This window comes from Rhizomucor pusillus, assembly GCF_041956525.1.
Source record: "Rhizomucor pusillus strain CBS 183.67 unplaced genomic scaffold VTP01scaffold_7, whole genome shotgun sequence".
NCBI lineage: Eukaryota > Fungi > Mucoromycota > Mucoromycetes > Mucorales > Lichtheimiaceae > Rhizomucor > Rhizomucor pusillus.
Genome location: NW_027192149.1, coordinates 395,913 through 422,779, shown reverse-complemented (window position 1 = coordinate 422,779; position 26,867 = coordinate 395,913). Strand labels below are relative to the sequence as shown.

The 26,867-nt window shown below is 46.0% G+C and overlaps 12 protein-coding genes across 12 annotated transcripts; 8 read left to right on the top strand and 4 right to left on the bottom strand.

The window, feature by feature from the left end:
* Positions 1-273: 273 nt before the first annotated feature.
* On the bottom strand, positions 274-2,490 carry VTP01DRAFT_9639 (uncharacterized protein; the record flags this gene model as incomplete). Its single annotated transcript, XM_069388886.1, has 9 exons — positions 274-405; positions 468-815; positions 884-981; positions 1,048-1,158; positions 1,236-1,487; positions 1,570-1,638; positions 1,697-1,798; positions 1,855-2,294; positions 2,351-2,490. The coding sequence occupies 9 exons, from the start codon at positions 2,488-2,490 to the stop codon at positions 274-276; spliced, it is 1,692 nt and encodes a 563-aa protein (XP_069240058.1).
* A 1,061-nt stretch (positions 2,491-3,551) lies between these two features.
* Positions 3,552-3,866, bottom strand: VTP01DRAFT_9638 (uncharacterized protein; the record flags this gene model as incomplete). The annotated part of the gene is made up of 1 exon (XM_069388885.1): positions 3,552-3,866. The coding sequence occupies one exon, from the start codon at positions 3,864-3,866 to the stop codon at positions 3,552-3,554; it is 315 nt and encodes a 104-aa protein (XP_069240057.1).
* A 458-nt stretch (positions 3,867-4,324) lies between these two features.
* VTP01DRAFT_9637 (uncharacterized protein) lies at positions 4,325-6,836 on the bottom strand (the record flags this gene model as incomplete). Its single annotated transcript, XM_069388884.1, has 11 exons — positions 4,325-4,427; positions 4,506-4,956; positions 5,022-5,196; positions 5,264-5,641; positions 5,699-5,949; positions 6,022-6,124; positions 6,195-6,309; positions 6,363-6,447; positions 6,510-6,609; positions 6,683-6,767; positions 6,829-6,836. 11 exons carry the CDS (start codon positions 6,834-6,836, stop codon positions 4,325-4,327), a joined length of 1,854 nt encoding a protein of 617 aa, XP_069240056.1.
* A 177-nt stretch (positions 6,837-7,013) lies between these two features.
* On the top strand, positions 7,014-9,690 carry VTP01DRAFT_9636 (uncharacterized protein; the record flags this gene model as incomplete). The annotated part of the gene is made up of 4 exons (XM_069388883.1): positions 7,014-7,022; positions 7,099-7,680; positions 7,744-8,549; positions 8,616-9,690. 4 exons carry the CDS (start codon positions 7,014-7,016, stop codon positions 9,688-9,690), a joined length of 2,472 nt encoding a protein of 823 aa, XP_069240055.1.
* Positions 9,691-12,541: 2,851 nt separating this feature from the next.
* Positions 12,542-14,569, top strand: VTP01DRAFT_9635 (uncharacterized protein; the record flags this gene model as incomplete). The annotated part of the gene is made up of 6 exons (XM_069388882.1): positions 12,542-12,634; positions 12,726-13,012; positions 13,095-13,200; positions 13,293-13,673; positions 13,749-13,982; positions 14,063-14,569. 6 exons carry the CDS (start codon positions 12,542-12,544, stop codon positions 14,567-14,569), a joined length of 1,608 nt encoding a protein of 535 aa, XP_069240054.1.
* Positions 14,570-14,893: 324 nt separating this feature from the next.
* Positions 14,894-16,555, top strand: VTP01DRAFT_9634 (uncharacterized protein; the record flags this gene model as incomplete). Its single annotated transcript, XM_069388881.1, has 8 exons — positions 14,894-14,949; positions 15,008-15,072; positions 15,130-15,214; positions 15,289-15,407; positions 15,466-15,508; positions 15,561-15,698; positions 15,750-15,908; positions 15,976-16,555. The coding sequence occupies 8 exons, from the start codon at positions 14,894-14,896 to the stop codon at positions 16,553-16,555; spliced, it is 1,245 nt and encodes a 414-aa protein (XP_069240053.1).
* A 136-nt stretch (positions 16,556-16,691) lies between these two features.
* On the top strand, positions 16,692-17,003 carry VTP01DRAFT_9633 (uncharacterized protein; the record flags this gene model as incomplete). Its single annotated transcript, XM_069388880.1, has 1 exon — positions 16,692-17,003. One exon carries the CDS (start codon positions 16,692-16,694, stop codon positions 17,001-17,003), a length of 312 nt encoding a protein of 103 aa, XP_069240052.1.
* Positions 17,004-17,180: 177 nt separating this feature from the next.
* VTP01DRAFT_9632 (uncharacterized protein) lies at positions 17,181-19,663 on the top strand (the record flags this gene model as incomplete). The annotated part of the gene is made up of 8 exons (XM_069388879.1): positions 17,181-17,611; positions 17,737-17,817; positions 17,904-18,022; positions 18,152-18,348; positions 18,440-18,616; positions 18,715-19,014; positions 19,111-19,497; positions 19,556-19,663. 8 exons carry the CDS (start codon positions 17,181-17,183, stop codon positions 19,661-19,663), a joined length of 1,800 nt encoding a protein of 599 aa, XP_069240051.1.
* A 257-nt stretch (positions 19,664-19,920) lies between these two features.
* Positions 19,921-21,825, top strand: VTP01DRAFT_9631 (uncharacterized protein; the record flags this gene model as incomplete). The annotated part of the gene is made up of 1 exon (XM_069388878.1): positions 19,921-21,825. One exon carries the CDS (start codon positions 19,921-19,923, stop codon positions 21,823-21,825), a length of 1,905 nt encoding a protein of 634 aa, XP_069240050.1.
* A 339-nt stretch (positions 21,826-22,164) lies between these two features.
* On the top strand, positions 22,165-23,496 carry VTP01DRAFT_9630 (uncharacterized protein; the record flags this gene model as incomplete). Its single annotated transcript, XM_069388877.1, has 1 exon — positions 22,165-23,496. One exon carries the CDS (start codon positions 22,165-22,167, stop codon positions 23,494-23,496), a length of 1,332 nt encoding a protein of 443 aa, XP_069240049.1.
* Positions 23,497-23,659: 163 nt separating this feature from the next.
* On the bottom strand, positions 23,660-24,028 carry VTP01DRAFT_9629 (uncharacterized protein; the record flags this gene model as incomplete). Its single annotated transcript, XM_069388875.1, has 2 exons — positions 23,660-23,804; positions 23,850-24,028. 2 exons carry the CDS (start codon positions 24,026-24,028, stop codon positions 23,660-23,662), a joined length of 324 nt encoding a protein of 107 aa, XP_069240048.1.
* Positions 24,029-24,650: 622 nt separating this feature from the next.
* Positions 24,651-26,676, top strand: VTP01DRAFT_9628 (uncharacterized protein; the record flags this gene model as incomplete). Its single annotated transcript, XM_069388874.1, has 6 exons — positions 24,651-24,764; positions 24,820-25,635; positions 25,694-25,841; positions 25,904-26,230; positions 26,294-26,593; positions 26,654-26,676. 6 exons carry the CDS (start codon positions 24,651-24,653, stop codon positions 26,674-26,676), a joined length of 1,728 nt encoding a protein of 575 aa, XP_069240047.1.
* Positions 26,677-26,867: the final 191 nt, after the last annotated feature.

Sequence of the window (26,867 nt, the reverse complement as noted above, 5' to 3'; positions counted from 1 at the left end):
AAAGAAGAAAAGAAAAACAAGATCGAAGAAGAATGAAACAAAGGGAGTTAAAGAAACAAGTGTAAATGAGTGAACAGGCCTTTAAAAACATTTCCAAAATGCAAACATGGCTGACGAGTAGCAGCATTCAGTAGCACTTTTTGCACGGCGTCAGACGGATGCTACCCCGAGCATGTGCAGCACAAAGGATAGATGAACACAGCGCCCACAACAATCGCCCTTTTGAGGCTGTTAAGTTTATATGCTAACCATATCCCTAATGGATATTATCATTCACGGCGAGCCATAGTCATCGCTGTCTTCATCTTCTGACGATGATGAAGAGCTCTGCCCGTAGAACTTCTCACCACGCTCCATGTAGTAAAATCGAGCCTTCGAAAGCAGGTCTTGTACACGAGAATAAAGCTAAATATAAAGTGTCAATAACAAAATTGTGGAAAAATAATGTGGGCCCGGGTATCATTTACCATGCGCGCAAAACCATTTTGACGCATGACCTGGAGGATTTCCTCGGTCAGGCGTAGATCTCCAGCTCTACGGCCAGCAGCATCCATTTCTGCAGTGATCTTTTCGGCTTCCTTGCGGACCTCCTCGTACATTTGCGCCCGAAAATGGACCAATTTGTGATACACTTCCGCGCGTTTGTGGCACTCACTTCCTAAAGCAAAAGTTTGCTCTCTCGGTTTGCTTCGGGCTTCTTCCGGTTCCGCTGCCAGCGAAACAGAATACTTTGCTGGACGGTTTTGCCGGCAACCTTCACATACAAATCCGGTTCGCCCTACATCTCGCCATTGGGGATATCTATCCAGAGCATTCTAAAATCAAATTCCGTGGGCGTTTAGTTCCCATTGCTTCGAATTTCGCAACAACCATATATACGCACTTTGAAACGTGGCAACCATGCATCACTCGTCACCAGCGATTCTCTGTAACCTCGGATCCGACGTTCCACTGCCTCGACGGCATTCTCAAAGTAAGCCGCTGTAAACAAAGATGAAGCATCAGCTACTCGTCGTTCCGTTGCCACCTCCTTATCAAAAGCCCTACTTTGTGCTCCCTTCTTGGCGAACTTCCGGTCGTGCACAAGGTTGACAAGATATTCAAAGTAAACCTTGAAATTAGCGGAGAACTTCTGTGTATTCGCGGCTCTGAACTCGGCTAAGTTCCAGACGCGAACGAATAGTTAGAGGAGACTTCCATATGTCTTCCTTTTTCATGGGGGCCTGTTCATTTACCTGGGAGCTCCGCTTGTTCTTGAAGCATGATTGATGCATTCGTATCTGTTGGCGTCACTTTGACACCATCTATCACATCGTCGTCCACCACGAAATCCTCTTCATCCTGAGCTCCGTCGTCCGACGAGTCCGAGCCATCATCAAAATCGTCTTCGCTATCGCTGCTGTTGCTGCTGAGTAAGGATACCGTTTGCGATTTGGCGAATCGGTCGATGGGTCCCTTGGAACCTTTGAAGCTCGAACGTTTACGATCTGCATATGCATATTGCATCAGTACATATGCGCACTCTTGTTACACCAAGGGCTGTCAAACAGTAATAAGAGCTGTCTTTACCTTTAAGACGCTCCAAAGCGAGACTATATTGAGATTTCTTGCGTCCACGTGTTCGTTGTTCGTATACATCTATGCAAGCATGAACTTTCAGCATTGCTTCCATATAATGTTTCTTATATTTACTTGCCATTCGCATCAAGGAACTCCAAATCTTCTTTCTCATCTTCATCGCTTCCCTCGCTGTCACTCTGCAGTAACCGTTTACGTTTGGCTTCTGGAGCTTCCCTTTCTAATCGATACATTAAGTGATCTGCCACCAAGCAATCTCAAATTTGCTGCGTATACCAGTTGCATCTTTGTCGTCATTGTCATTGTCTTCGTCGCTCTCCAGAGTAAATATTTTGCGTTTTCCCTTGTTACTATGTCCTGGAACCGTTTGTAGCACATCATCAGACCCATAGTTCTCATCATCTTGGTCGCTGAACACTTTTCTTCGTCTTCTCGTTGAAATCGGAGAGGCTTTAATCATTGTCTCCTCATCTCCATCTTCGTCATATCGGTCGATATCATCTTCTTCATCCTCGTCATCGTCGAGTATTCTTCTGCCTCGACGCTTTGCAATTGGTGTCGTATGCACTCCATCTTCTTCTTCGTCGTTGTCGTTGTCGTTATCATCTTGGTCATCTCCAATTTCTTTGCTGAGGTCGAGTATTTTGTTTGCGCTGGCAGGATAATTCGTAATTATCAGGTCATCGTCGCTGCTATCGAGATATATCGCATTTTCTCTGTGAGAGCCCGTTAAAAGCCAACGTATCGTTACCAAGATATCTCGGAGCCTTACCGTGCCCGTTCCTGATTCCTCGGATCACTGGGTATACTAGGCGATCCTGTCGACACACAAACTTCTTGATTGTTCTGTGTAGGTCGCTCGGGTGAAAAGAAATGATTCAGGGATGTTTGCAGTAATCGTGATTGAGGCATGTGGTAGCGTCAAAGTCAAAAAAATCGGAGAGATGTTTGCTGCTGCGTGAAACAAAGAAGCTTATCACATAAGCAATAATGCGTCTAGGGAAAAAAGAACAAAGAAAAAGCGTATAAAGCGCCGTATCAAAAGTAATCCAGTTTCTCTTGAACTACATATATCTTTGCCAGTGCTTATTAGGTGCAGCTGTATTCTCCCACTACTTTCTTTTTTCACTATTTACAATTTCAAACGTGAGTGCTCAATTTTTATACGAAGATGGACAAGGGAATATTGTCGCTGAGAACGGTAGACCTGAGCCCATGGAATCTATCGTTGACCAGGAACAATTTTGCTCTTGAGACAATTGCTTTTCATCATACTCAGTATTTGCAAAAGAAGCCTGCGAGAAATCACGAGCTAACGCGATGCAACTAGATAGAAGCAAAGTTAAACGCCATACGTTTCTGGAAAAAGAGACTTTATCGACCAGAATTAGCGATGCTTGTTCCTTAGGCACGACACTCTCACAGTGTATGCGGTACCACTTAGTACCGCATGGCTAAGCAGAGCAATGGACCGGTTGGTGGACCAGCTACGCGAGATACAAAATTGGAGGGATTACTCTTTTCACAGCGAATTGTCCACATTGGTCCGCAATTGTAGTAGAAGCATTGCATGTGATGAGGATGATATGTTCATCGAATTTGTCGATAGCTACAAAGCAAAAACCCCTTACAGAATGCAGTGACAAAAAGGAGTTCAAGAGGGTAAGATTGTTACATACGGTTACGGCAACAGTATAAAGCGAAAGTACGAAAGTTGGAAAAAGCAGCTATGTACTTCCACAGCTGAACCCCTTCCTTGACTGTAGTTACATTACCTATGTTTATTTACCTCAAGGTGATATTTACATTTGAATCCCCCATATCAAATTCGATCCTATGCCTTATGTTATAATTTATGTTTTGCGGCCTTTTTCTTAAGAATACACTCCTATTTCACAGTGCTTGCTCTTTGATCTGTCTCCCCGCTCTCATATAGCATCACACCTGTTACTTTAGATGGGTTATTTTATTTCCTATAGGTCACTATCCATGGTGAAGTAGAGGTGAGCCAAGTGGGCTAAGTTGGTCAAGTGGGCCAAGCGAGCTAACTGTTCGGCATGGACGCAATGGCGTTGACTTTGTGGAGTGCAAGTGTTGGGATGACAGCAACTATCAGCAACAGACTGTTTGACTTTGTCTCCCAATCTTGCTGAAACAAGGATGACCTTGTCGTAGGCAAATACCCGTCCATGTCTGTCTTCTCCTACTTGCAAACCTACTCGTATCTCTGCTGGTTCCACAGAACGGAGCTGCGCCTGTTTGATTGAAAGGTTACATTGGGTTCTCATGAAATTATACACGGTGATTCGTGAGACTTTGAGTCCTTCAAATCTCTGAATCAATTACTCTGTCGCTTGCTCTACAACAGCTGAAGGATTCTCATCAAATATTGTAGTCCTAAGAACTTTGCTTTGTTCCTCCGTTAGAATACATGTACGGCCGGCCTTTTTACCCTTTTCGATAATGGTTTTTGAACGCTCTTCAATACTGTGTCGCCCATCTTTGTCCCGTGCGAACATGAATACCGAACTGCTTGGCAGCAGTTGAAGCACTCAAATACTTTTCAAACTTCAGCTTGAAGAATTTAGACTTGACCTGATCTGTATACTGTGTATAGGTTCGCTTCTCAGACACATCTCTCCTACGAGAATCCTCATCTCCATTACATGTTATCAATTGACCGCAAAGACATCAAGACTAGGAAGGATAAGAAGTACAATGCTATTCAAAAGATGGATGGTTGCTACTATGCAGCCGGTTCAAACAGATGGCTGATCATTTTATCTAGCTTGTCCTTATCATACTTTATATATTTGCCAGGATTCTTCGTGAAATCCGTAGATGCATACCTAGCAAAAGAAAAGAAAATATTCATGTGATACATATAGAATGCACATTTAGCAGCAAAAGGTAACATAACAACTTACTTGTCAAGAAATCGTCCGTACATGGGAACAAGCACGTTCTTAACATCTCTAATGACTTGTGCTCTAAGCTCTGTATCTGGTACAGCATACGTTGTCTGTGCTCGCCAAATTTCATCAAACTCCATGTTAAAGTTTTTGAATCGCTCCTTGACAAGTTGCTTATCGTTGCTGCCCATAGAACTCTTGATGGCACCTCCCCGAACATATGTTACATCCATCAAATTCTCTACACATGGTTTCCAAGATTCCTGATAGGCATCGAGTTGTTTCTTGACTAGCTTGCTAAACTTGAGCTCGGCGGCTTCGTCAAAGATGGCATTCAGTGGAGGAGCTCTGATCTGGCGTAGAATATGGTTAAAGTTATTGAGAAGGAAAATGGTGGCCAGAGCTGGTTTCTTGTAGCCCCGAGCGCGTCCTTGCAGTGAAATGACCAGCTGATCAAGCGCATCCGCTACGCAAAATGGAATTTTCCTGTCAATATCAGCATTGCGTACTCGTTCGTTTAAGCGCCGTTACCAGCATATTTTCGTAGCAAAGGATAAACGGTGCCGGCATCACCCGGTGTCAAGAGCCGCTCCGGAATATTATTAAACGAGTTTATCTGGTGGTTCCATCCTCCATTCCCGAGCACCGATAGTAACGGCTCAACCACATCTCTCCATAGATACAGCCGCTTGAGATAATTCAATGCCTGAAATTCATCCGATATCAGTGCACATCGCTCACGTACAGCTTAATTCGGCAGTGCGTGCTCTTACATTGCTCGTAGATTCGTGTACAGTGCCATCGTTGCTGAGCATTGTCAATGCGCTGTTCTCCTTCTTTCCCTTGACGTCATCCATAAACTCGCACAAATTTCGTAGACCGAATTGTTTGAAGGTACCCATCATTTCTGCAAAATCCGTGTAATTTATCTGCGTCGACATCTCTGTCATCCCCTGATAGCAGTCTCTTTCGTATTTTTCGAGAATATCGAATATGAACGTAGTGTCTTGATAGCTGTGGCGTTTAGCAACGACAGAGAGCTGCCTTCCTGCAGATACAAGCTCCTGCAATGCTGGGGTGATGCAGCCCTTTAGTGCATTTGTTCGCTGCGTTGGGTTCCTCAGGATTTCAGCAGCAAAGTCCTGCTCTGCCTAGAGTAACGCGTTTCAGCGATATTTTATCATTTTGCCTCCTGCTGCAAATCTTACCTGCGCCATTTTTGCAAAGCAATCCATGTATTTCAAGAACTCGCTTGATCCCTTCTCATACGAACTGCCTTGGTGACGCTCTGATACTTGCACTGCTTGTGCTAATGGGTGCAGAGATTTGGAAAGATACGCGGAGCGGATCTCGGCGTATGGCTTTGTAAAATCGACTGCGTAGCCAATCTCCTGCTCTGATGTTGAAATATAAGTCGATAATTGTGACAGATGTTTAGGCGTTTCAACGTAAAGCGAGTCTACATGTGGATATGTATTAATATGTATGTTTCGTATAGGGAAAACCCATATTTCCAATGTTGAACACTTACCGCTCTTTGCCAGGGTATCAATATCCAGAGGCATACTTGCCTCCGAAAGCCATTTTCGAAACAGTGTCTCCAGATGAAGCATGCCTGCCTTGAGCAATTGTTTCTAGGGTAAAAGTAAATCTCTTTGATTTAGAATATGATAATATCTTCGTGATCCAATAAGTGTCCCATACCATCTGATTTACTGATTTTTCGCACGACTTGAGATGGTTCCTCTCAACTGTGTCAACGGCCTCCTTCAGCTCGCCCATCTTTTGTAAATACGGGAGTACATTATTCTCTTCGGGCCTGATGCAAAATCAATACATATCACCTAGCATTATGCGCTCAAACTGGTTTACCCTTTCAATATGAAGGCTTCTTCTTTGCTCGGAAGATTGAGGCATTTTACGATATTCTCTGTGGCAGCCAGAGCACGATCGATATCTATCGCGCAATTTTATGTTTTAGCATAAATGTGGCGATCCATTCGCTTATCTATCCTTAACTCGTTGCAAGTTTCGTCAAGTTTTGTGTTGAGCGGTGAATCGGCTTCATGGAGGTTTCCAACTTTACGAGACGATTGTCAAAGTTATCGAGCATGCCAACCTATTTTCGCCCCGCTACAGTGAGCTGGCCCAAGTCTCTGTGCATGTCGCGATCGATGAAGACATGATCTTACCAGTTTGCTGGATAGGCCATCCATCCGCGAAAGTTGGTTTTGAAAGTTAGTCAGCTCTCCACTGTCATCATCTAGGCGCACTTGACTGGTATAGGCATCGTTAATATACTGCGCTGTATTGCGTCTCTCGCGGAAGCAAGCGTTACCTTTGCATTCCTGACAAGAGCGGCGCGTTGTATCTTTTACAGTAAGTTCAATGCAACGCTTGACCTCTGAAATCGAAAATGCGCAAATGGTGTAACCACAATGGGTTCCTGGATCTGGAACTCCCAATTACAATAATTACATTGTTATTATCACACAAGCTACTAGTTTCTTTCCCAGTGACAACATGAACACGGTACGAAAAAGCTTTATTTGTATCAGCATCTGTAAAGCAACAACCTTTTCTAACACTTTCTCCATGCTACACTCAGATACCGCTGGCTCGGATATCGGTTGACGATGAACGACCTTCTGGATTGAAACTCGATCGATTCCGTAAAGAGAATGGCAGTTTTGGGAAAGGCTTGTTTGATCGAGACTTGTCGTTTTCGAGCAAGCGCGAAGTGAGCAATGCAGCTAGCGATGGCGAGAATCGCGAGCGGCCATCGCTGTCTTCTGCGTCAGGCACAATGCGTTTCGCATTGTCCCCTCCGCCTACCACGACCAGCTTTAGCAACAAGAGAAACTCACCGTCCATCCCTGCAAGATCCCCCTTTCGCATACGGGACTCGGAAGCATCCATGGTATCCATTGATAGATCGGGGTCGCTATCGAGACCAGCACCAACACCAGCCAAAGTCAGCGATCCACGTGCAAGTTTGATGACGGATGCTGTTGCGCATCTGTGGAAGTCTGGTTTATTAACAGAGACTCAGTTCGCGCAACGAAACGAAGCAGGCATACACGCAGAAAGCATGGATGATGTGCTAGCACATCTCACCGCGTCGCAAGCAATCATTGATGCGAGCAAATACAAGTCGTTACCACTCGAAGAAATCGAAAAGATGCGAGAGGTAGGGTGTTCGAAAATGAATATATCTGACTGTAAGGTTTTTGATACTGACTCAAGTACTAAGGAACACAAGGCACTGCAAGAACAGATTTCACGACTCCATACACAGTTAACAATCGAGCGTCGCATAAAGGCTGTCAGGCAGTCATTGGCACAGTTGGAAACCGTTTCTGGGGAGCAGCAGCTGGCGACAAAGCAAGCAACAACTGAAGCATCCTGGAAGACCGAGAATCTAGCAGATGATTTAATGAAACTTATGGAGAAGAGCTCAGAGATAGAACGGAAGCTTTTGGAGCATACTGCTGGCGCGCTTCGAGAAGCTATGCTTTGGATGGAAAAACGGGTACAATCCGATAGCAGACAGCAAAAGCAGCAGCAGCAGTCGATGCCACCTACTACTACTACCACCATCACCATGATTAACGAGTCCCAGCAACTAGAATGGATAAAAAGAGCAAAGGATATCATACAGCGATACCACCTCGAATCGAATGAAAGAGACGACCAAAGTATTGCGGATTCTGCTTACAGCAGCAGCACTGGTGTCAGCGTGGACGTCGATAACGATGGCAGTACACTTGTCCACATGCTGGAAAAGGAAATGGATGCTTACAGATCAAGGTTGCAGCAACTTGAGCGGCAGATAGAGTCAATCGAGGAACTGCGACGTCTAGATATGTTGTCCATAAAGAAACACGAGGTCCAACTACAAGCGATGCAGGACAAGTACGAAGCATCGGAGGCGAAGTGCAAGAAATTGGAGCAGAAAATGAATGAAAAGTCGAGAAACCCATTGGATGAGGAGCTTGCTCGTCTCAATGCAAGTCTAAACTCGCTGTCTTCTGGTGCCGAAAAGGCGGAAGGGTGCCGGTAAAGATATCATCGACATATGTACCTGTACCACTTGACACTGATAAATATGTATCTGAACATCAGAGAATGTGAGGAACTGAAGCAGGAAATCCGGCGATTGGAGGAGCAGCTCGAAGATTCAAAGGATCGTGCTCGCTACGCGGAAGAACAAGTCGCACAAAAGCAAAAGCTTGTAGACGAGCTGAGGGAAACAGTGACGCAGCTCGAGTTGCAGTGCAGCAAAGCGGAAGCAGAGATAAATGCAACGGCTGCAAAGTCTGGCACGGCTGAGGAAGAGATCCAAAAGTATCAACAGGAGATACTGGAGCTGCGTTCTGAAAAGCAACGATGGGAACGAGTGCTCAAGAGAGACTCTGTTATCCAAATGGTGGAAGGCGGCAGTGAGGCATACAAGGCCAAGTATGAGCAGCTGATGGAGGAGCAGCGTCAGGAGTTTGAGGCACAGCTGCAGGAGCAGCAAGCTCTGCTGCAAAAGACGCTGCGAACGCAGAAAGATTTGGAAACAGACCGGGACAAGATGGCGAGTATCTGCAAAGATCTGGAGGATTTAGTGCGCGACAAGTCCAAGACGTTGGATGCACGCGACTTGCGTATCAATGAACTGGAAAAACAGCTTGCAGAAGTACGGCAGGAACAGCAGCAGCAGAAGCAGGAGAGTGGCCGAAGGTTTGGAAACCAGCGCGATGCAGAGATATTGCGCGAGGCACAGGCTGCATTCACTGCACGTGAAGAAGCATGGATGGCGCAGATTGCAAACATGGAAACAAACTTTGAAGGCATCCTCAAGGAGTTTGATCGTCTAACAGGAGCGGCGATGGAGTTTGAGACGGACAGGATGAAATACGAGCAGCGTATTGACCAGCTTACCCGAGACGTGCAAGATTTGGATGCCAAGCTGACCGAAGAACGGATTAACAAGCTCGGCCACGGCGACAAGGAAGGGCCGACTACTGCGTCGCTCCGCAGAGAGTTTCGTCAATTGATGAATGACACAAAATTGGAGCATCAAAGAGAGATGGACCGTGAAATCCAAGAAAGGAAGCAGCTCGAGAGTCGCCTTAAAGACTTGAAACACGAACTTGAAACTAGCCGATACGGCCGCGTGAACAAGGGCGTACAAACTAATTTCATTGCTTAGCCAGCGCAGCTGCACTGAGTTTTGTCTATACATATACACTTTTTCCAAAAATTAATGTCGCTGCAATTTGTCGTTTTGGTGTATAAATGTATTATAAAATTTCACAAAATGCGACATTACTTTTGGGAAAAAGTGTACATACATATGCAAAGGGAGGAAAGAAAGGTGCCGTCGGATATACCCTAAATTATAAATATTATTTGTAACAGTAAACAATTTACCAAATAAAAACAGGAACTGTAGACATAAATGAACGGCAAATGGATACAAGATATGAGTTTAAGAAACTATCTCAATATAGATGTGGAGAATGTTCCTTGATTAATCGGCCACGTTACAAAGGAATTATTGCAGGCTGGAACAGGATCCTAAGCCAAAGAAATCTGCATGGAGGCTAAAATCCTCGCAGCCATATCCTTCATGAGATTCGAATATTATTCATTTCTGCTACGCAAAAATCCAAATTGATTATAGATCAGAGACTATCTACTACTTGAAGCGTAAACAGACCTTATCTGCAGCAGACAACAAAAGAGATGCTCAAGACGATGAACCAAAGTCTGGACTAGAAAAAAATTCACATGTGTCTGTCTTTTGCAAGTTATTTACTGTAACATGTAATCTTTTAAGGAAATTTGGTACGTATGCACCTATGGGATATACGAGCAGAAATAGAAAAGTGAATGAGGAAAAAGTTAGGACGGCGATCTCACCACACAAAGTCTGCCTCATACTTAGGAACAGCTCGTGGTGCCACCATCTTTCCAGAAACAAGAACGATGACGAAGGCGACAGAATTCTGCCATTTTTGAACTGCTTAGCAATGAGATTGTTTACGCAGCGTCAATGTTATTGTCAAATGGACAGCAAGCATCATGTAACACCCATTTAGGCAGCATAAAATTGTTTTTTCGACTCCTCCAAATATTTTAGAATACAATAATCAAATAATCACTTGTTTAACTTTACTTTAAAGGCTGATTAGTATGATGATCAATACGTACGAGGAAGATGAAAAAATGACATGAGTGGTGATGAAAATGTAAACATGCGGCCTGCGTACGTACGCTATTACTAAATCTCGATATCATTATGACACCGGTAGCGTGATGTGTTGATTACCGAATTTAGGCTAAGCGCGGCTTGCAGTATTTTGATGGTAAAGCGCGCGCTCGATCTTTTCCTAGTTGTGGCCCTATGGCTACGCTTGGCCTGTTGTCCACGGGCACATATGATGATTGTATCTTTCTCTAAATTCAGCAGAGTAGTCAGGGCAGCATGCTTTGTCTCAAAGTTAAGCAATGTCGTAGCAATGCCATGAATGATATTTATTCGAGATCCAGCTGTTGCACGGACACGCCGGTTGAGGTTGAACAAGGTGCCCTCGCATTGACCTATGTATATCTGTACAGATAGAGAATTTGGCTGTTCTCAAATCTTTGCATTGAACAAGAAGAAGGTTCATCTTGTGCGTGTGCGAGGGACAGAAACTTTGTTGTGCTGTTAGGTGGTTTATGGAACGGCACGGAAAGAGCCGGGCCAGGTACGTATAGGAGAGAGAAGATCCTCGGGTTACACAGAACGCTGTGGTGGGTGGGAATTCTCCAAAAAGACAGAAAAGTGCGAGAAAAAGGAAGAGAGAAGCAAAGAAAAGAGAAACCCTATTGGAGGTCATTTCCTGTTTCTAATTTGGTAACTATGACAGCAAGCGTTTTCCTTCTTGTATTCTTTCGCTTTCTCCACACTTTATTTCATTTCTCGATCAAAGAAAAGGTTAACCTTAATGTCTCAATGGTGCGACAATGTCTTTTGGAGCAAGGGGCTAGGAGAAGAGGGCGGAACAACCTCTAGCTACTAAACCCCACCTTGTCTCGGAGAATATTACAGACTCAGTAAATAAACCGGGTTTAGACGAAGCGCGGGGTCATTGTTACACCGACGGGCTTGCGGGGAACTTTGAATCTGGGGAACCCGCAACTGTATCACCACCAACCACCACCCGCATGGTATACGAGAAGCGCGGGGTGTGTTGTGGGGGCTTGTTTAGTGGCAATTCGGGGTGGACAAGGAGGACTCTCCCGACGCCTTCTCCGTACAATGTTTTGTTTGCCTGCTTAGCAATCGACGCTCACATAGCTTTTCAGTTTGCACTTCATGGTTCGTGCGTCGTCGAATCTGCAAAAATGTGTTTCTGCTTTTCGGGGAAATATCGATTCCAAATCAGGATCACACCACATGCACTTCCGAGGTACAAGAAACCAAACGCCGATTTTGACTGGAGAACGGAGAAAGCCGAAAGCGAGAAAAAGGAAGGTTTGAAACAAAAGAAGGTGGAGATGTATCCTGATTCGTGCAATCTGATCCGCTTCCTCGGTCGAGCCAGGGCAGCAAAGTAAGAAAGGTAACAGCCGAAAAGAAAAAGAGGAAGAAGTTATGAAAATATAACGAATGCGCATGCAAAACCAATTACTAGTTTGGGGAAAAGATCGGCTGTGTGACTATTTCACAAGGTCAAGAAGCTTCTCTTTCCTTCGTTTTGTGTTGTTCTTGGTGGTGGCGGTAATATTTCTTTTATTCGTTCTTGCTTGGTTTCCAAGTTTCACACATCGTTCGTCGTCGGCTTCGCTTTGTGTAACCGCCGCCAGAAACTTTGAGGGGGTGATGTAATTACCAAGAAAAGAAGGGCTCGGAAGACGTTGTGTGATGATAGAAAAAAAATGTACCCGGACGACTTGCTTCCTTGTTTTGGAATGGCGCCAAAAGAAAAGAGGGCGCCTACTAGGGTATAAATAAAAACTCTTGTCTCGCAAATCGAACAACCTTGCCTGTTTTCTTGCTTCCCCTTGGAAACATGAGAGGATTCAAGTTAGCGAGATATTTGCATGGCAATGACCTGATCCTTGCCATCAACAGTGCTGCTGGTCTCAGCATTTTCTTCTTTGGTGTAAGTCATTCATATCTTTCCCCTGCTTCCTTCCTTCCTTTCCTTCCATTCTTTTGCGTGCTAACATCTATGGTAATTTTAACTTGGATAGTATGATCAAGGCGTCATGAGTGGCGTAAACATTTCTCCGGACTACAAAAAAATTATGGGTCTCGAAACAAACGAAGCTTTGCTTGGTGGTGTTGTTGCTGTCTACTATGCTGGAACCCTCATCGGCGCCCTTCTGGGTGGATGGGTTGGTGACAGGATTGGTCGTATCCGAACTGTTATCGTTGGCTGTGCTTTTGCAATCTTTGGCGCTACTCTTCAAACCGCTGCTCAAAACGTTGCTTGGATGATCTGCTCTCGTATCATTACTGGTATTGGCACCGGCCATCTGTAAGTATCCTTATTTGGCATTATTCTCCTGCACTTGGCTGTGCGTGTGAATTCTTGCTTACATATCGTTGCAACCATTTAGAAACGCCATTGTTCCTGTATGGAGTGCAGAGACCTCGCATTACACATCTAGAGGCATGTTTATTGCCATGGAGTTCACACTGAACATCTTTGGTGTCGTCATTGCTGTAAGTTGTTGCACCAACTTTAATCTTGTGAAAAGAAAGAGAGAAAGAAACAAAGAAACGGAGACTGACGTGATTGCATATTACAAATCTAGTACTGGATTGCTTACGGTCTGAACGGATACGAAGGCGGTTTCCGTTGGCGCTTCCCTATCGGCTTCCAACTCATCCCTCTTGTCGTTCTCTGCTTGACTATCAGTATCTTCCCCGAGTCTCCAAGATGGCTACTCAAGAAGGGCCGCACAGAAGAAGCATTGGAAATATTGGCGGCGCTTAGAGGCAAAGGCGACACAAATCACCCGGAGGTCGTGCGTGAGTATGAGGAAATCTTGGAAACCCTTCGCATCGAAGAGAAGCAAGGTGGTGAACCAAGCTATTGGGACATGCTTTTCAAATACGACGAATTCAACATCCCTCGCCGTGTGCACTTATCGATCTGGCTGCAGATCATCCAGGAACTTACGGGTATCGGTGTGGTAACGTATCAAAAGCAAATCATTATTAATCTCTTTGTCCCACGTTCGATTCATATAATTTCTGCAACAATCTAGATTACTGTCTATGCACCCGAAACTTTCCAGAGCGCAGGTTTCGCCGAAAAGACGTCTCAGTTGCTATCCGGTCTCAACGATGTCTACTACATGCTTTGCACACTCGTTGCCGTATTCACTTTGGATCGATGGGGTCGTCGTTTCACATTGTTCTACGGTGCTGTGTTCCAAGGTATCTGTCTCATCTTGGTCGCTGTTCTTACCAAGCCTGAGATCATGGGCCAAAACAAACTCGTAAGTTGACTGCTGTTCTTGGCTTTTTTACCATAATTATCCCATCTTACTCACTTATTTCCTTTTTCTCTTCTCTGTAGGGTTACGGCATTGCCGCCACTGTGTTCATTTTTGGTTACACTGGATTCTTTGGTATGACTTGGCTGACGGTCCCGTGGCTCTATCCCGTCGAAATCTATCCCTTGCGCGTCCGTGCCCGTGGCGGCGCATGGAGTGTCGTCGGCTGGTCTATCGGCAACGCTGTGGTCATGGAAATCACGCCTCCTCTTCTTGCTTCTATTGGCTGGGCCACCTTCTTGCTGTTTGGTGCATTCAACTTTATCGCTATTCCATTTGTGTGGGCACTCTACCCCGAGACTATGAACAAGACTCTCGAAGAACTCGATGTCATCTTCTCCACCAAATCCCTCCTCGTATGGAGCGCAGAAAAGGAACTCCGTGCAAAGGGTATCGACCCAGCTCACCCTCTCAAGCATCAGCAGGATACCACCGAAAAGACTCAGGCTGATAGCAGCAGCAGCGGTGACGACAGCAGTAACAAGAACAATGGTATTACAGACATTGAGAAACAAAAGGTTTCCGCCTAAATGTACACTATATTTCTGTCTAGCCCTTTTTCCCTATACATTTTTTCTTTTTCATTGTATGTCTTTTATACTTCCACCTTGTCCATTACATTTTTTTCTCTTTTCTCCTTCCTCTCCTACGTTTATCTGTCATAGTACACTTAACTCTTTTCTCTCTTTTTCTTTCTACTTTTAACCGCTAAAGGTTAAAGAACTATAGTTACTATACCTGTACAGAGGCAGCAATTCCGCAGGGACTCGGAAATGTAATAAACTTTTCCATTTTCGGCGCACCACGTTGCTGCTGTCGGAACTGCTGCTTTTCTCTTTCTATATTCTTACTTAATGGAGGCTCAACGCATTCGTGATGGCGTCAAGTTGATGCAGGAAGGCGATAAGGCGTAAGTGCCCTCGGGCTTGCTTCGACGCAGGGAGGCTGATGCTTGCTTGGTTTTGCAGCGCCTCCAAAGGTCTCTTTCGAAAACCCGACTGGGACATAGCGTCCGGGTGTTACGATCGCGCAGGTAGTAGAGACAACCGTCAGCAATTAGGGACTCTCGCAGCTAATCGTGCTCCGTTAGCAACCAACTTTAAACTTGCAAAGTCTTACGACCAGGCAGTCCAAGCATACGTCAAAGCGTCCGAAGCATACTTCAAGGCCGAATCGTGAGTTTCCCGCTTCCAAACCTCACGATAAATAACACCCTGTCCCACTAAAGGGTGCACCTGATTATTTTTAGCACACATCTTTCGGGCAAGGCTCTAGAGAATGCAGCTCTGTTGTTGACACAACAGTTGAACCAACCACAGAGAGCGGCCGAGTTTTACCAACGTGCCAGTGACCTATTTATGACGAATGGTACACAAATATCGAACCATTGATTGCCTTGCTATTTCCACTAAGACAAACCCTTTAGGCACCATTGATCGAGCTGCAGAGCAGTTGGATAAAGCTGGAAGGTAAATGAGACAGTGGTTCATTTCCAGCGGTGGAACTGACATGTGTCTTTAGGGCTCTAGAAAATGTGGATATCAATGCAGCTATCGAAATGTACAGCTCAGCGTGCGCATTGTATGAACAGGAGGACCGTGGACGATTTGCAATCGACATATTCAAACGAGCTATATCTTTGCTTGTACGGAGTAAAAAGTGAGTCAATGAATAATCCGCATACACACTTGGAACTGAACAAATCAATAGATACCAGAAAGCAGTGGAGATGCTGCGGCGTGAATCAGCCATCCTGTGTAAAATGACAAACAGATCGCATTTGTATAAGGCGAATCTAAGTATCCTTATTGTCCTATTTGCAATTGGTGACGATGTAGAAGCAGGAAAACAGTTTAACGCAATGTGCAGGTAAGAAAAGAAGGAAAAGTATGAGGCAAAACCACGCAGCTCATCATTGTCAATTTCGACTCGACAGTGATCCTGGATTTTCGCACAGCGAGGAAGCCGATATCTGCCAATGCGTGCTGCAGGCATACGAACAAGGCGATCAAGAACTGTTGGAAAACACAGTCAGGAGACAGCAAATATCGTTTTTAGACAACGAAATTGCAAAACTCTCTCGTACGTTGACAGTTCCCGGCGAGACTCTTTCCAGCGGCGCCACAGGTTATGGTCTACCGCTGTCCTCGTCGTCAGGTTACTCTAGCAACCGCAGCCAAACTCCTCAAACAGCGAGAGCATCACCAATGCCATCTGAGACGCGAGCATTATCGCCATCCGAAGCTCGCGCTGAACTGTATGGCAATCGACAATATTCCGAAAAACCTGCAATGCCTACCTCACCTCCACCCTCACGCGATCCTCGGCCGTATCAGGCACCACCTCCTCCTCCGGCAGATCCATCAAATGAAAAGGGATACTTGCCCAGCGACAGGGAATTGGATGAAGAATTCACAAGGATCAATTTGCAACCTAGCAGACCGGCGCCTCAACCACCAAAGAGCCAGCCTTTGCCGGTAGACCAGGATGATGATGATTACGATGGGTTGAGATAGAAAAGCAGGACTGCGGAAATAATTGGAGTGGCGCCATTTTTGTTTCGCATGAAAATAAAGTGAAACGCAATGCGAAACCATTTGCTACCAACACACATTTTTTTTCCTTCTTTTTGTTTTCTTTGCCTAATCCATGATGGCAAATCAGCGACAATTGCAAAACAATCCGAGAGACCCAGTATTAAAAGACGATCATTTCTCGCTACGCTACGGTAATCCCATAAAGGTCATCCACGACATGCCGAAGCATCCAATCGATACCTTTGAGCCGACAAAGCAGCATATGCCTCCAGCTATCAGTGGCGCATCGCTTGCCGGGTCAAGTTTCCATCCTGAAGAGCAGCAGCAGTCCCCCAAGAATCTCGGCAACGAGCCTTCAAGGCGGGATCCAATGAACTTTGCAGAATTTTTCCACAAAGGAGGCCGCGTAGAGGAAATTGATCATTAGCATGAAATAAAGCAGCATTTGTAATCTTTTCTTTTCGTCGCAGTTGACTTTGGGTGTGAGCGGTGGTAGTGGTCGTGGTGCACAGCAGAGAAGAAGAAGGGTGGTTGGGTGTTGTCATGTGCAAGTCAAAACTGAGGTCCCAACTCCGGTCAGTATTGCAGGTCTCATGCGAAGAATATGACTGCCACGGACGACATTGTCGAAGCCCAGTCCTCTTCATCGAGAGAATTTCCGGCGGAAGCGGCAGACCCGTACGACAGTGACAACTTTGAAACAGCAGACGAACTCAGTGCAGAAGAAGAAGAGGACGACAAAGAGGAAGAGCCACAGGAGGAAACGCCAGCAGCAGCATACCCGAAAACGATCTGCAATCTACAGCCTGAAGCTTCGGCTGCGCTGCTAGAGTGGCGGCGACGGTCGCTAATAGTCAGGGCAACGGGGCCAGAGTCATCGAGAAAAAGCGAGCTTGTCGATAACTTTAAACATTTTCTGAAAATCAACAATAGCGACGACGGCATTGTCAATGCAAATGATATCGTGGAGAAATTGTGGAGGCAGGAGGATAAGGCCCCGTACAACAAAAGCTTGGTTTCGTTTCTAGGCAGCTCGTAAGTTTTGCTTGATACAGGGGCAAACTCCATTGTACATTATGCACAAGGTTCTTAAGACATTTTTCGTAACCATTCATCTTTACCGAATAATATATCTGTAAATGTTTTATTTGATACCAAAGAGCCCGTTTCAACCGGTCTGTCCTGCAGCTTTACTTTGGAAAGTTTGATTTCTCAGAAACACGTCTCGACGGTGCCTTCAGGTATAAAATGTCCAATGTGCTATTCGTGTCCATGTGATGCGTCTCGATCAATACAGTAATTACTAACCGACGTTCCTTGTCTTTAGAGAGGTCTGTCGAAGGTTGGATTTCACACAGGCAGCGACAGACGAGATAAACCGTGTCCTGGATGCTTTTGCGTGTCGGTACTGGGCCTGCAATCTGCACGAAATCTACGGCAGTCTCGGTACGTGAGGGATATTCAATTGATGTCTGGCCTGCTGAGGATGGTGCAGCGAGAGGGGAAGGCCATGTGTATGAGAGAGCTGGAGTCGGGGGAGCAAGTATTCAATAAACAAACCATTCATTCATCTAGAGGTTGTCCGTGCCACAATCGATGCACTGGTGTTGCTCAGCATTGAGCTTCAAGCGGACGTGCGGCATGCATCCATGCTGAAGTTCTGCCGAGACACGATACGTTCCATTCGTAAATATGAGAGCTCCAGCCGCACAACGATCCTGGCGACCGGTGGTTTGGAGCAATGGCATCAAAAGATGAAAAGTCTTTTGGAGGTAAAGCAAGCATAGTCGACGTGAAGACAGATTATTAAATGTGAATTTGCGTTGTTGTTGTTGTTGTTGTTGTTGTTGTTGTTGTTGATAGGAGCTGTATCTGTCCGTGGAACGTAATAATCTTTTTGCCGCCGCTGAATCGTCTGGATCCGTTCTTATCTTTGGAACGAACTTTAGCGGGAAAGATGGACGTGAGTCACGAATCATGTCCCGAGGGGAAGATGCCATTTATGAGATGATAGAGCGTGGGATGGCAGGTGCAACAAAGGTGAGAATTATGGCCAATGCTCAACAATGGAACAGATTTAAAAAAGAAATTCTGACATGAGACAAATAATGAACGCTGCTTATGCTCCATTGTTGTAGAGGAGATCATCAGTTGACCAGCACCTCCAGCGTATCACTTCTAGAAGGTCATCGTCTGCGTCTACGTGGACAAGATTACGCAGGAAAGACATGGAACGTGAGAAGGTGGGACCTTCCAAAGAAGGACCGGGAGCATGCAAATACCCGCTCAATTCATCTGCAAACGATCAGGCTTGGACGTGGAAACCGTGCTGGATGATCCTTAACCGCGGGTCATTGTTTATTTACGTGCACATTGTGCAATCGGGCAAAGCAGCTGGCGCTAACAGCGGGAAGGGCTCTTATTCGCAGAGAGTTGAAGTGAGTAGAGGCCAATCAATTTCTGTCATTTCACAGATTATCTATACGTCGGGAAAGGAAATCATCTTATGCAGAGTTGTTTCGTTCTCTTAATAGTCTGCTGCCGTTGCAGTGTCAGCTTCTTCAAGTCCTCCGTACCAAGCACAGCAAGTATATCTCGGCCACGCCCTCGCAATTCCAAGTACTGAGCTGGTCATTGATGCAAAGCCGTCCACATTTTCCTTGAAGCTTTCGGGCGGCAAAACGTTTGAATTCGATTGCGGTTCGGAAGATCAAATGCTTGCATGGATCAGCCATTGTAACTATTGGGCTGCGCTCGAAAGCAGAGTGCCGACACATCCATCGCTGGAAAACAACGACGACAGTGCTTCTTCTTGGCAAGCGCCTCCACCGCCGGCCGGTGCAAGCATACTAGATCCTCCAGAGCAGCATGTCGCGATTAGAAACCATCTGACCTGGCTCACTGAACAGCAGACTCGACTTGTAAGCTTATTTTTTCTTGTTACTGCATATGAATATGTCTAATATCTAATAACTTTAGACCACCACACACATATCCACGCCGCATGCAAAAGAGAAGCTACAATACGTTGAAAGCGAGATCAAGAAATATACATACTACAATGATACTCTGACCTCTTCGGTTTAGATGATGATGATGTTGCAGCCATGGAAACACCGCTTATCAAACAGATGTGATTCACCATCACTTACGAACACGCATTAATCCAGCCAATAAAAGCTTTATTTTCCCTGGCATAGATTCATAGTTTCCCTGGGAATTCGATTGTTTCTCATTCCACACGTGATGAGAGCGGTCTTGCAGGTGCTGCTGCTGCTGCTCCTCTTTTAACTTTCGAGAGAGATGTAAACCATTTATTTGCTTTTCTTCCCGACTTCCCCGACATGGACCAGCAAAATTCACCCATCATCTCACAGCAGATCTTTGGGTCTAGTAAAAAGATACAACTCGTCAATATCTCGCCAACAGACGATCGCCTTGACTATCAAAAACGGGTTACAACAACATCCTTGCAGCCAATGTCCATCGAATCATTGCTCGACTCGAACGGCGAAACTCCCTATCGCAGCAAGGATTACCAGGAGTATGAACGGCGGCGCTCGTCGATAACAGAAACAACGACGCTGATTTCTCCTCCACCGCCGCCGCCAAAACGACCTTCAGAGGACTACGTAGAAGATAATCGCCTAGTTAAAGTTAGAAGACGATTGCAACAAACTCTAGCCGCCGCGCCACACTCTCAGCAGCAATACCAAGAGCAACAGCACTCTATGACAACGCTTACGTGTTTGCACGCAGCCGTAGCACAGAAGTCGTACGGTTCTGAAAAGAGATTCCTTTGTCCTCCACCTATTGTGAACCTGGTGAGTCCGCCTGGTGCTGATAAACCAAAGGTCTCCATGGCTGTTGTCTGCGACAGCACCGATACATCGATTGAGCAGCTGGCTACTCTCGATCAAGACATGCAAAGCACGTTTCGATTTCTGCATGTTTCTGGTACTGCAAAGGCAAAACAGTTTAGTTTACGAATCAGTCTTTCTTCTTCTTCTTCTTCTTCTTCCTCTTCTTCTTCCTCCTCCTCCTATTCTGCCGGCATGGATGATGAAACCGATCGTCCGTTTGCAGCGTTCCTTTCCAACCCAGTGTATATTATATCCAAACCGTCAAAAAAGACTGCAAAAAACAGGACGTTGTCTTCTTGCATCGTCACAAACACTCCCATCGCCCTGTTCAATCGGATCAACTCGCAGACGGTCAGCACAAAATACATGTCGACGTACGCCGGGCGATTATGTGCAAAGAATAGTTCCTGGACACCATTCGACATTATCATTGTCAAACATCCTAGCAACGGTGGAGGAAACGTTGCAGCTACCTCGTACTCGTCATCATCTATCCTAGGAGCCGAAACCGCTATCCCGCTTGCTTACGGCATGGAGATTATTCTCAAAGACAACAGCACTGGCGCAACTTCGCCGCCTGTCATTGTTCGCAAGGTCGAAAAGAACCGCATCGTTTCGTTCGCCTACGGTCCAGTTAGCCAAATGCAAAAGATCGCCCTCCAGCTTGCATCTTCAGCAAATGCACGGCCAGTGTACCTGAGTGCTTCCGGTTCTGCTGTAGCAGCAACAGCAGCGTCAGAGACAGCCAACAACGTCCCTGCAACCACAGCAGCAACAGGCGGCAGATCGCAACGCCTGCACTTTTCAGAGAAAACTACTGCTTCTACCAATGTCTCTGGAACCACCTGGATCAGCACCGCAGAGTCTGATGTAAAACAGCCTACAAGCGCCAGCCTCGAGCTTGCGTACGAGCAAGTGAGCGACTACCTCTGCTGGACTATTGTAGGCATCGCCAAATTCCAGTACAGATTCACTCAACCAGAAGACCGTATAGCCAATGTTAGCGAACACATTCAACCAGCGCCAATTCTCTCCTCAGTCTTGTACAATAGCTCCACACACACTTTGGATATTACAGGGCAATACTTGATGCAGAACGTGAACAATGTATCTTGCCTCCTTGAATGCTGGCTAGGTAATATTGGCCCGCTGGAGACTCGACTCATCAGCAGTCAACCTGAGCAATCTGGCTCTATGCGCCAGAGCACGCATGCAGTCGTTAAACTGCCTGGTGAATTCAACTACTCGCGTGGATCATACCAGCTACCGCTACTCTTTGCTCGGCAAGATGGTCTACTCTATGACTCCGGCAGACTACTTTGCTGCGATGTACATCCGCAAACTGGCACTGCAGCGTGGTCTGTTTCGTCTCCAACGTACCTTTGAGATCTACTGTAGTGGTTTTTCTATTTCTGTGTGCCTTATTTTATTTGTATGTACCATGATCTGTCGCTTGCACATATTCATCAGTTAACTACGTCCGTTGTCAATAAATTGCCAAAAAAAAAATCAAAAAAGTTTAAGATTCTGTGCCTTGCATTGCACGACGCTGTTGATCCCTGCCGACGTGTTTGGACTTTTATGGTCACGCGTTCCAGGAGAAATGCGACAGACAAGGACGGAAGGGTGTGGGACAATGAAAAATTCGGGACACCGCGCGCTCACCATCAGTCACCCGCCAGAACTTTCTCTCTTTTGACAAGCAGCGATCGTCCAGCTTTCCTAATGACAGACCACCAAAGCGTTTTTGGCAGCAATCCCAACGCAGTGCTTGGCGCCTCCTGGGGACAAGCTCCTGCTTCTCACCAGCAAGGCAATCAAGCAAATCACTGGAATCAAGCAGCCAGCTCTGGATCCAACAGTCTCTACGACGATGGATCGGACGACTCATTCGATGACGATGACGACGAAGACGATGACTATGCGCCACTTCAAATGACAAGCTGGGGCACGCAGACTACAGACAAGGAGGGCACCACGCAAATTAATATTGGATGGGACTCGCTTATAGACCCAAACATCAAAATCAAGCCTGGAGGTATCGGTTCCGGCAACCTGCATCGACGTGGTGCCAATTACAAGCCAGTGGACGAAGAATATATCCTCAACCAACGACTCAACAAGCAGTCAATTCCTGGAAGTGGCAGAAAGAAGAAAAAAGGCAAGAAATCCAAAGGACCAGGCGCTCCAACTCCTCCACGCTCTGCACCGCCGTCTACAAAGGCATCCAGACCTCCGCCAACACAACCTCGCTCTACGTTCCAATCGAGACCACCACCTCAAGGCGCTGGCGCTTGGGGCTCTGGACAGCTTGTAGACAAACCATTTTGGGAAATGCAAGCTCCCTCGAAACCCGAATTTACTCCACCTGCTAACGACTGGCAAGCACCAAGCGCTGGTTCACTGGCTTCAAAGTATGCTCCTAAACCGTCAGCAGCATCGGCACCGGCACCGGCACCGGGAGCTCCCCAGCCAGTGCAACCACAGCCTCCACAACAATGGCAACAATGGCAACAGCAGCAGCAGCAACCCCAACAGCAACCCCAACAGCAATGGCAGCAATATTCAGCTGATACCTCCTCGTCTCTTCAATCAAAATGGGCTACAGCGTCTGCGCCGACCACGCCTCCTTCTTCCTCTTCTCAAGCCGTGCCGCCGCCACCAGCTGCATCTGGCTCTGCTGCTTCCAAATATGCGCCTAGCAGCGCTGCATCAAAGTACGCACCTCAGAATTTGGGCGGCTCAGCGGATTCCATTTATGCACCGCCCAAACCAACCACCGCCCCTGCCACTGCACCGGCACCGGCACCGCCCAAGGAACGCAAGCTCTTGTTCAAGTTCATGATCGAGCTAGTCCCTGGTATCTCTGCGCCGTTGCCGGTGTATGACACGAGCAATTATCTCGAACTTGTCGACGAGTTTGCCCAGAACCACAACTTGCACATTCAAGACCAGGCAAGACACGCGTTTGCAAGCAAGATCGCAGCACTTGTTGATCAGCAGATGCAAAGAAGAGCTGCTGCAGCTTCATCGTCTTCTCCTCAGCAACACCAATAATCAATGAAATAAAAAAAAAAGAAAGAAAAAAGAGAAGAAAAAAAGCAAAAAAGCTAGATTTGTTTCATTTCCTCGTTTTACAATCCAAAGATTATCATGTCCATGTTATTAATACACACTTAGTGTAGCCAATACAGGAAACATATACCTTGGAAAGAGGCTATTAAGCAAGCATTAACACCGAGTTGGAGGTGGACAAGCAAGTGCGCGAGGCATAGTGGCGCGGATTGCATAGTGCCTCGGTGCTTCGATCAGCACGATCAAAGTGGATCTCGTAAATTTGATCTAGCAATGTGCTCGGTTCTTTGCTGATCCATACTCTCCGTTTAGCACCGAAAAGAAAATCTACTTACGAATCTCTGCCGATGAGATGCTTACCGACAATGATGATATCGGGAAAACCTTGCAACGAATGCCGCATTCCCAAACTTTCCAAACCCTCAATGCTCCAGTAGGACCATAAGGGAAACGTTAAGATACAATGCTTGCACAGCACAGTAACTGTACAAGCATGATCGTGGATTGGTAGCATTTAACTGTAAAGGAAATATCGGAAAACGATGGCTAAATTGTGAAGAAGGAATATAGTTATTTTATTAATTCGTTAGGCTAAATATTCAGGCGAAAGCAAGGTCTGAATGAGAGAGAATCCTGCGGACATGGTGAGCCAAGAAGAATGAACAGCAAAAAATAAGTAAATGTACATCAAATCCCATTAGTTAAGACGAAGAAAAAGTTTGGTCATTTGACACAAAAGTCTTCCGTATTATATGCACTTGAACAAAGAAAGGATGGGATACACAGAAGCGTTCTTCTTTTTATCGCTGTCGTGTAGCATGAATGGATCTGTCTTACAATGTTTTCGATTTGAAAGCGTGCCCTTATGGTGTAAACCACATCTGCTTTCCTTTGTCAAACAACGTGAATACTTATTGTCTGTCCGAGAGTGACTACTATCCATCTGTCTAAAGTAATCCATTGCTGAAAACTTGCGTGTACTTGTAAAGTGCTGTAATGAACGAAAAGCCCAGATAAGAAGTCTCGAGAGCTGTAATTCCCAAAGCGCTGGAATGCGCTGCTTTCAGCGCGCTGAATTTTGCAGCACCGCATCTGCTTGACACACATTATTATTCTCTTCTTGTCTTGAGCAAATTATGGATCTCGTTAATAATTATGGTTCCAGCGATGAAGATGAGCAAGCGGCCTCTTTGACTACTCGGCCGTCATCGTCAATAAAGATAAATGCAACACCGGACGTTGCCACGATTGTAAAGATCAAGGATGGATCCGTTCGTAAAAACTTTGGGCTGACGTATTACATAGGATCAGCATTCAGACAGAATCTACGCTGCACCAACAGCCACCGAGCTCACCGTCAATGTCACATACGATGATCTTCAGCGACCAGTGCTTGGGCCCGAGAATCCGAACGCAGAGCCTCGGTTAGCGACACAGAATATCCTGACAGGACACGTAGAGCAGCAGGCCATCTCTGAAATGGACTTTCGAACGCAGTACAGGACGTTTCAGACATATGGATATGCACGCGATCCATCAATAAGTGACGCCAACGTGGCGGGACAGGTCGGCGCCGGTATGCACGGAACAGGATACGTCGGCAACCTGGAGAACGCGGCGCATCTAGGCGGCGCCACCGTTTTTGACAGAGCACCCAAAGAGCTTAGACGCAACAAGGATCTACGGAAAAAGAGAGAGGCAAAGGGCGACTTGTCTGTAGTGGACGGTGAAAACGCGTACAAGGGTCCTTGGGCTGGATACGAAGACGACAGTACCCAGCGGCTCAAGAATGCCCCAGAGGAAGAAGAGAAGGAGGAAACCAACAAACCAGCAGTGGAAACTGAAGAAAAGAAGACAGCTGCAGCAAAGAGCATGCCCCAGACGACAGAAACCACCATCTTTCACGGCGAGTCAGAATACGACTACTTGGGCCGGACATACATGGCTGTACCCCAGGACGTGGATGTCAATTTGCTTGGAGAGCCGGGAACTCAGGAATGCTTTATTCCAAAGCGTTGTATTCATACTTGGGAAGGTCACAAAAAAGGTGTTTCTGCTATTCGGTTTTTGCCAAAGTCTGCGCATATCTTGCTTAGCGCTGGTATGGACAACAAACTCAAGGTAATGAATAATCCTGGGAATAGAGGAAAGCACATACTTACTATATATTTACATTTAGATTTGGGATGTCTACCACGATCGAAGCTTACTGAGAACCATGATTGGCCACACCAAAGCGGTGCGAGATATTGCATTCAGCAATGACGGCAGACGGTTTTTGAGTGCTAGTTACGATAGATACGTTAAATTGTGGGATACAGAGACTGGTAAGGAGATGTTAAATAATGGGGCGATTCAAAGGTTGAATACCAAACGCATATCCATCTAGGTCAATGCATACGAGCATTCACGACCGGCAAGACACCGTACTGCGTGACGTTCAACCCGGACGAGGATAAGCAGAATATCTTCCTGGCAGGTTGCTCGGATAAAAAGATTGTACAATTCGACATCAACAGCGGCGAGATCACGCAGGAATACGATCAGCACTTGGGCGCTGTCAACACCATTACATTTGTAGATGACAATAGACGTTTCATTACAACTTCCGACGATAAGACGATGCGTGCCTGGGAGTTTGATATACCAGTCGTCATTAAATATATTGCCGAGCCAGATATGCATTCCATGCCTGCAGTCACTCTTCATCCAAACAGTAAGTACCTTGAACCGAGCGTACGAAATGATATAGTTTTCTTACCAATTCGTCTCGGACCAGATAAATGGATGGCATGCCAATCCTTGGACAACCAGATCGTTGTGTATGGCGCAAGGGACCGTTTCCGTATGAACCGTAAGAAGCGATTTGCGGGCCATTTGGTAGCAGGTTACGCATGCAAGCCTGGCTTCTCACCCGACGGTCGATTCATATCGAGCGGTGACTCGAACGGCAACGTGTGGACGTGGGACTGGAAAACATGCAGGATCATAAAGAAATTCAAGGCGCACGACAAGGTCGTCATGAATACAGAGTGGCATCCGCACGAAACATCAAAGATGGCTACTTGTTCCTGGGATGGTAAGTCGTTTCCTCCCACTCCGTTTTTACCAAAGGGCACGTGATCTAACGTATCTCTAGGTCTTATCAAATACTGGGATTAAACAAAATAGTTATTGTACAGAAAACGCATTGTTCGAAAAAGAAAAAAATGGCAAATTGATATTAAAAGTACACTATGTAGAAAGAAGGCGGCAATGATGTGGTGGGGGAAGGAGGAGGATGCGGAAAAAAAGGAGAAGAATGCAGAGGAGACAAGAAGGAGGAAGATTGTGGTTGATGGTATATATATATA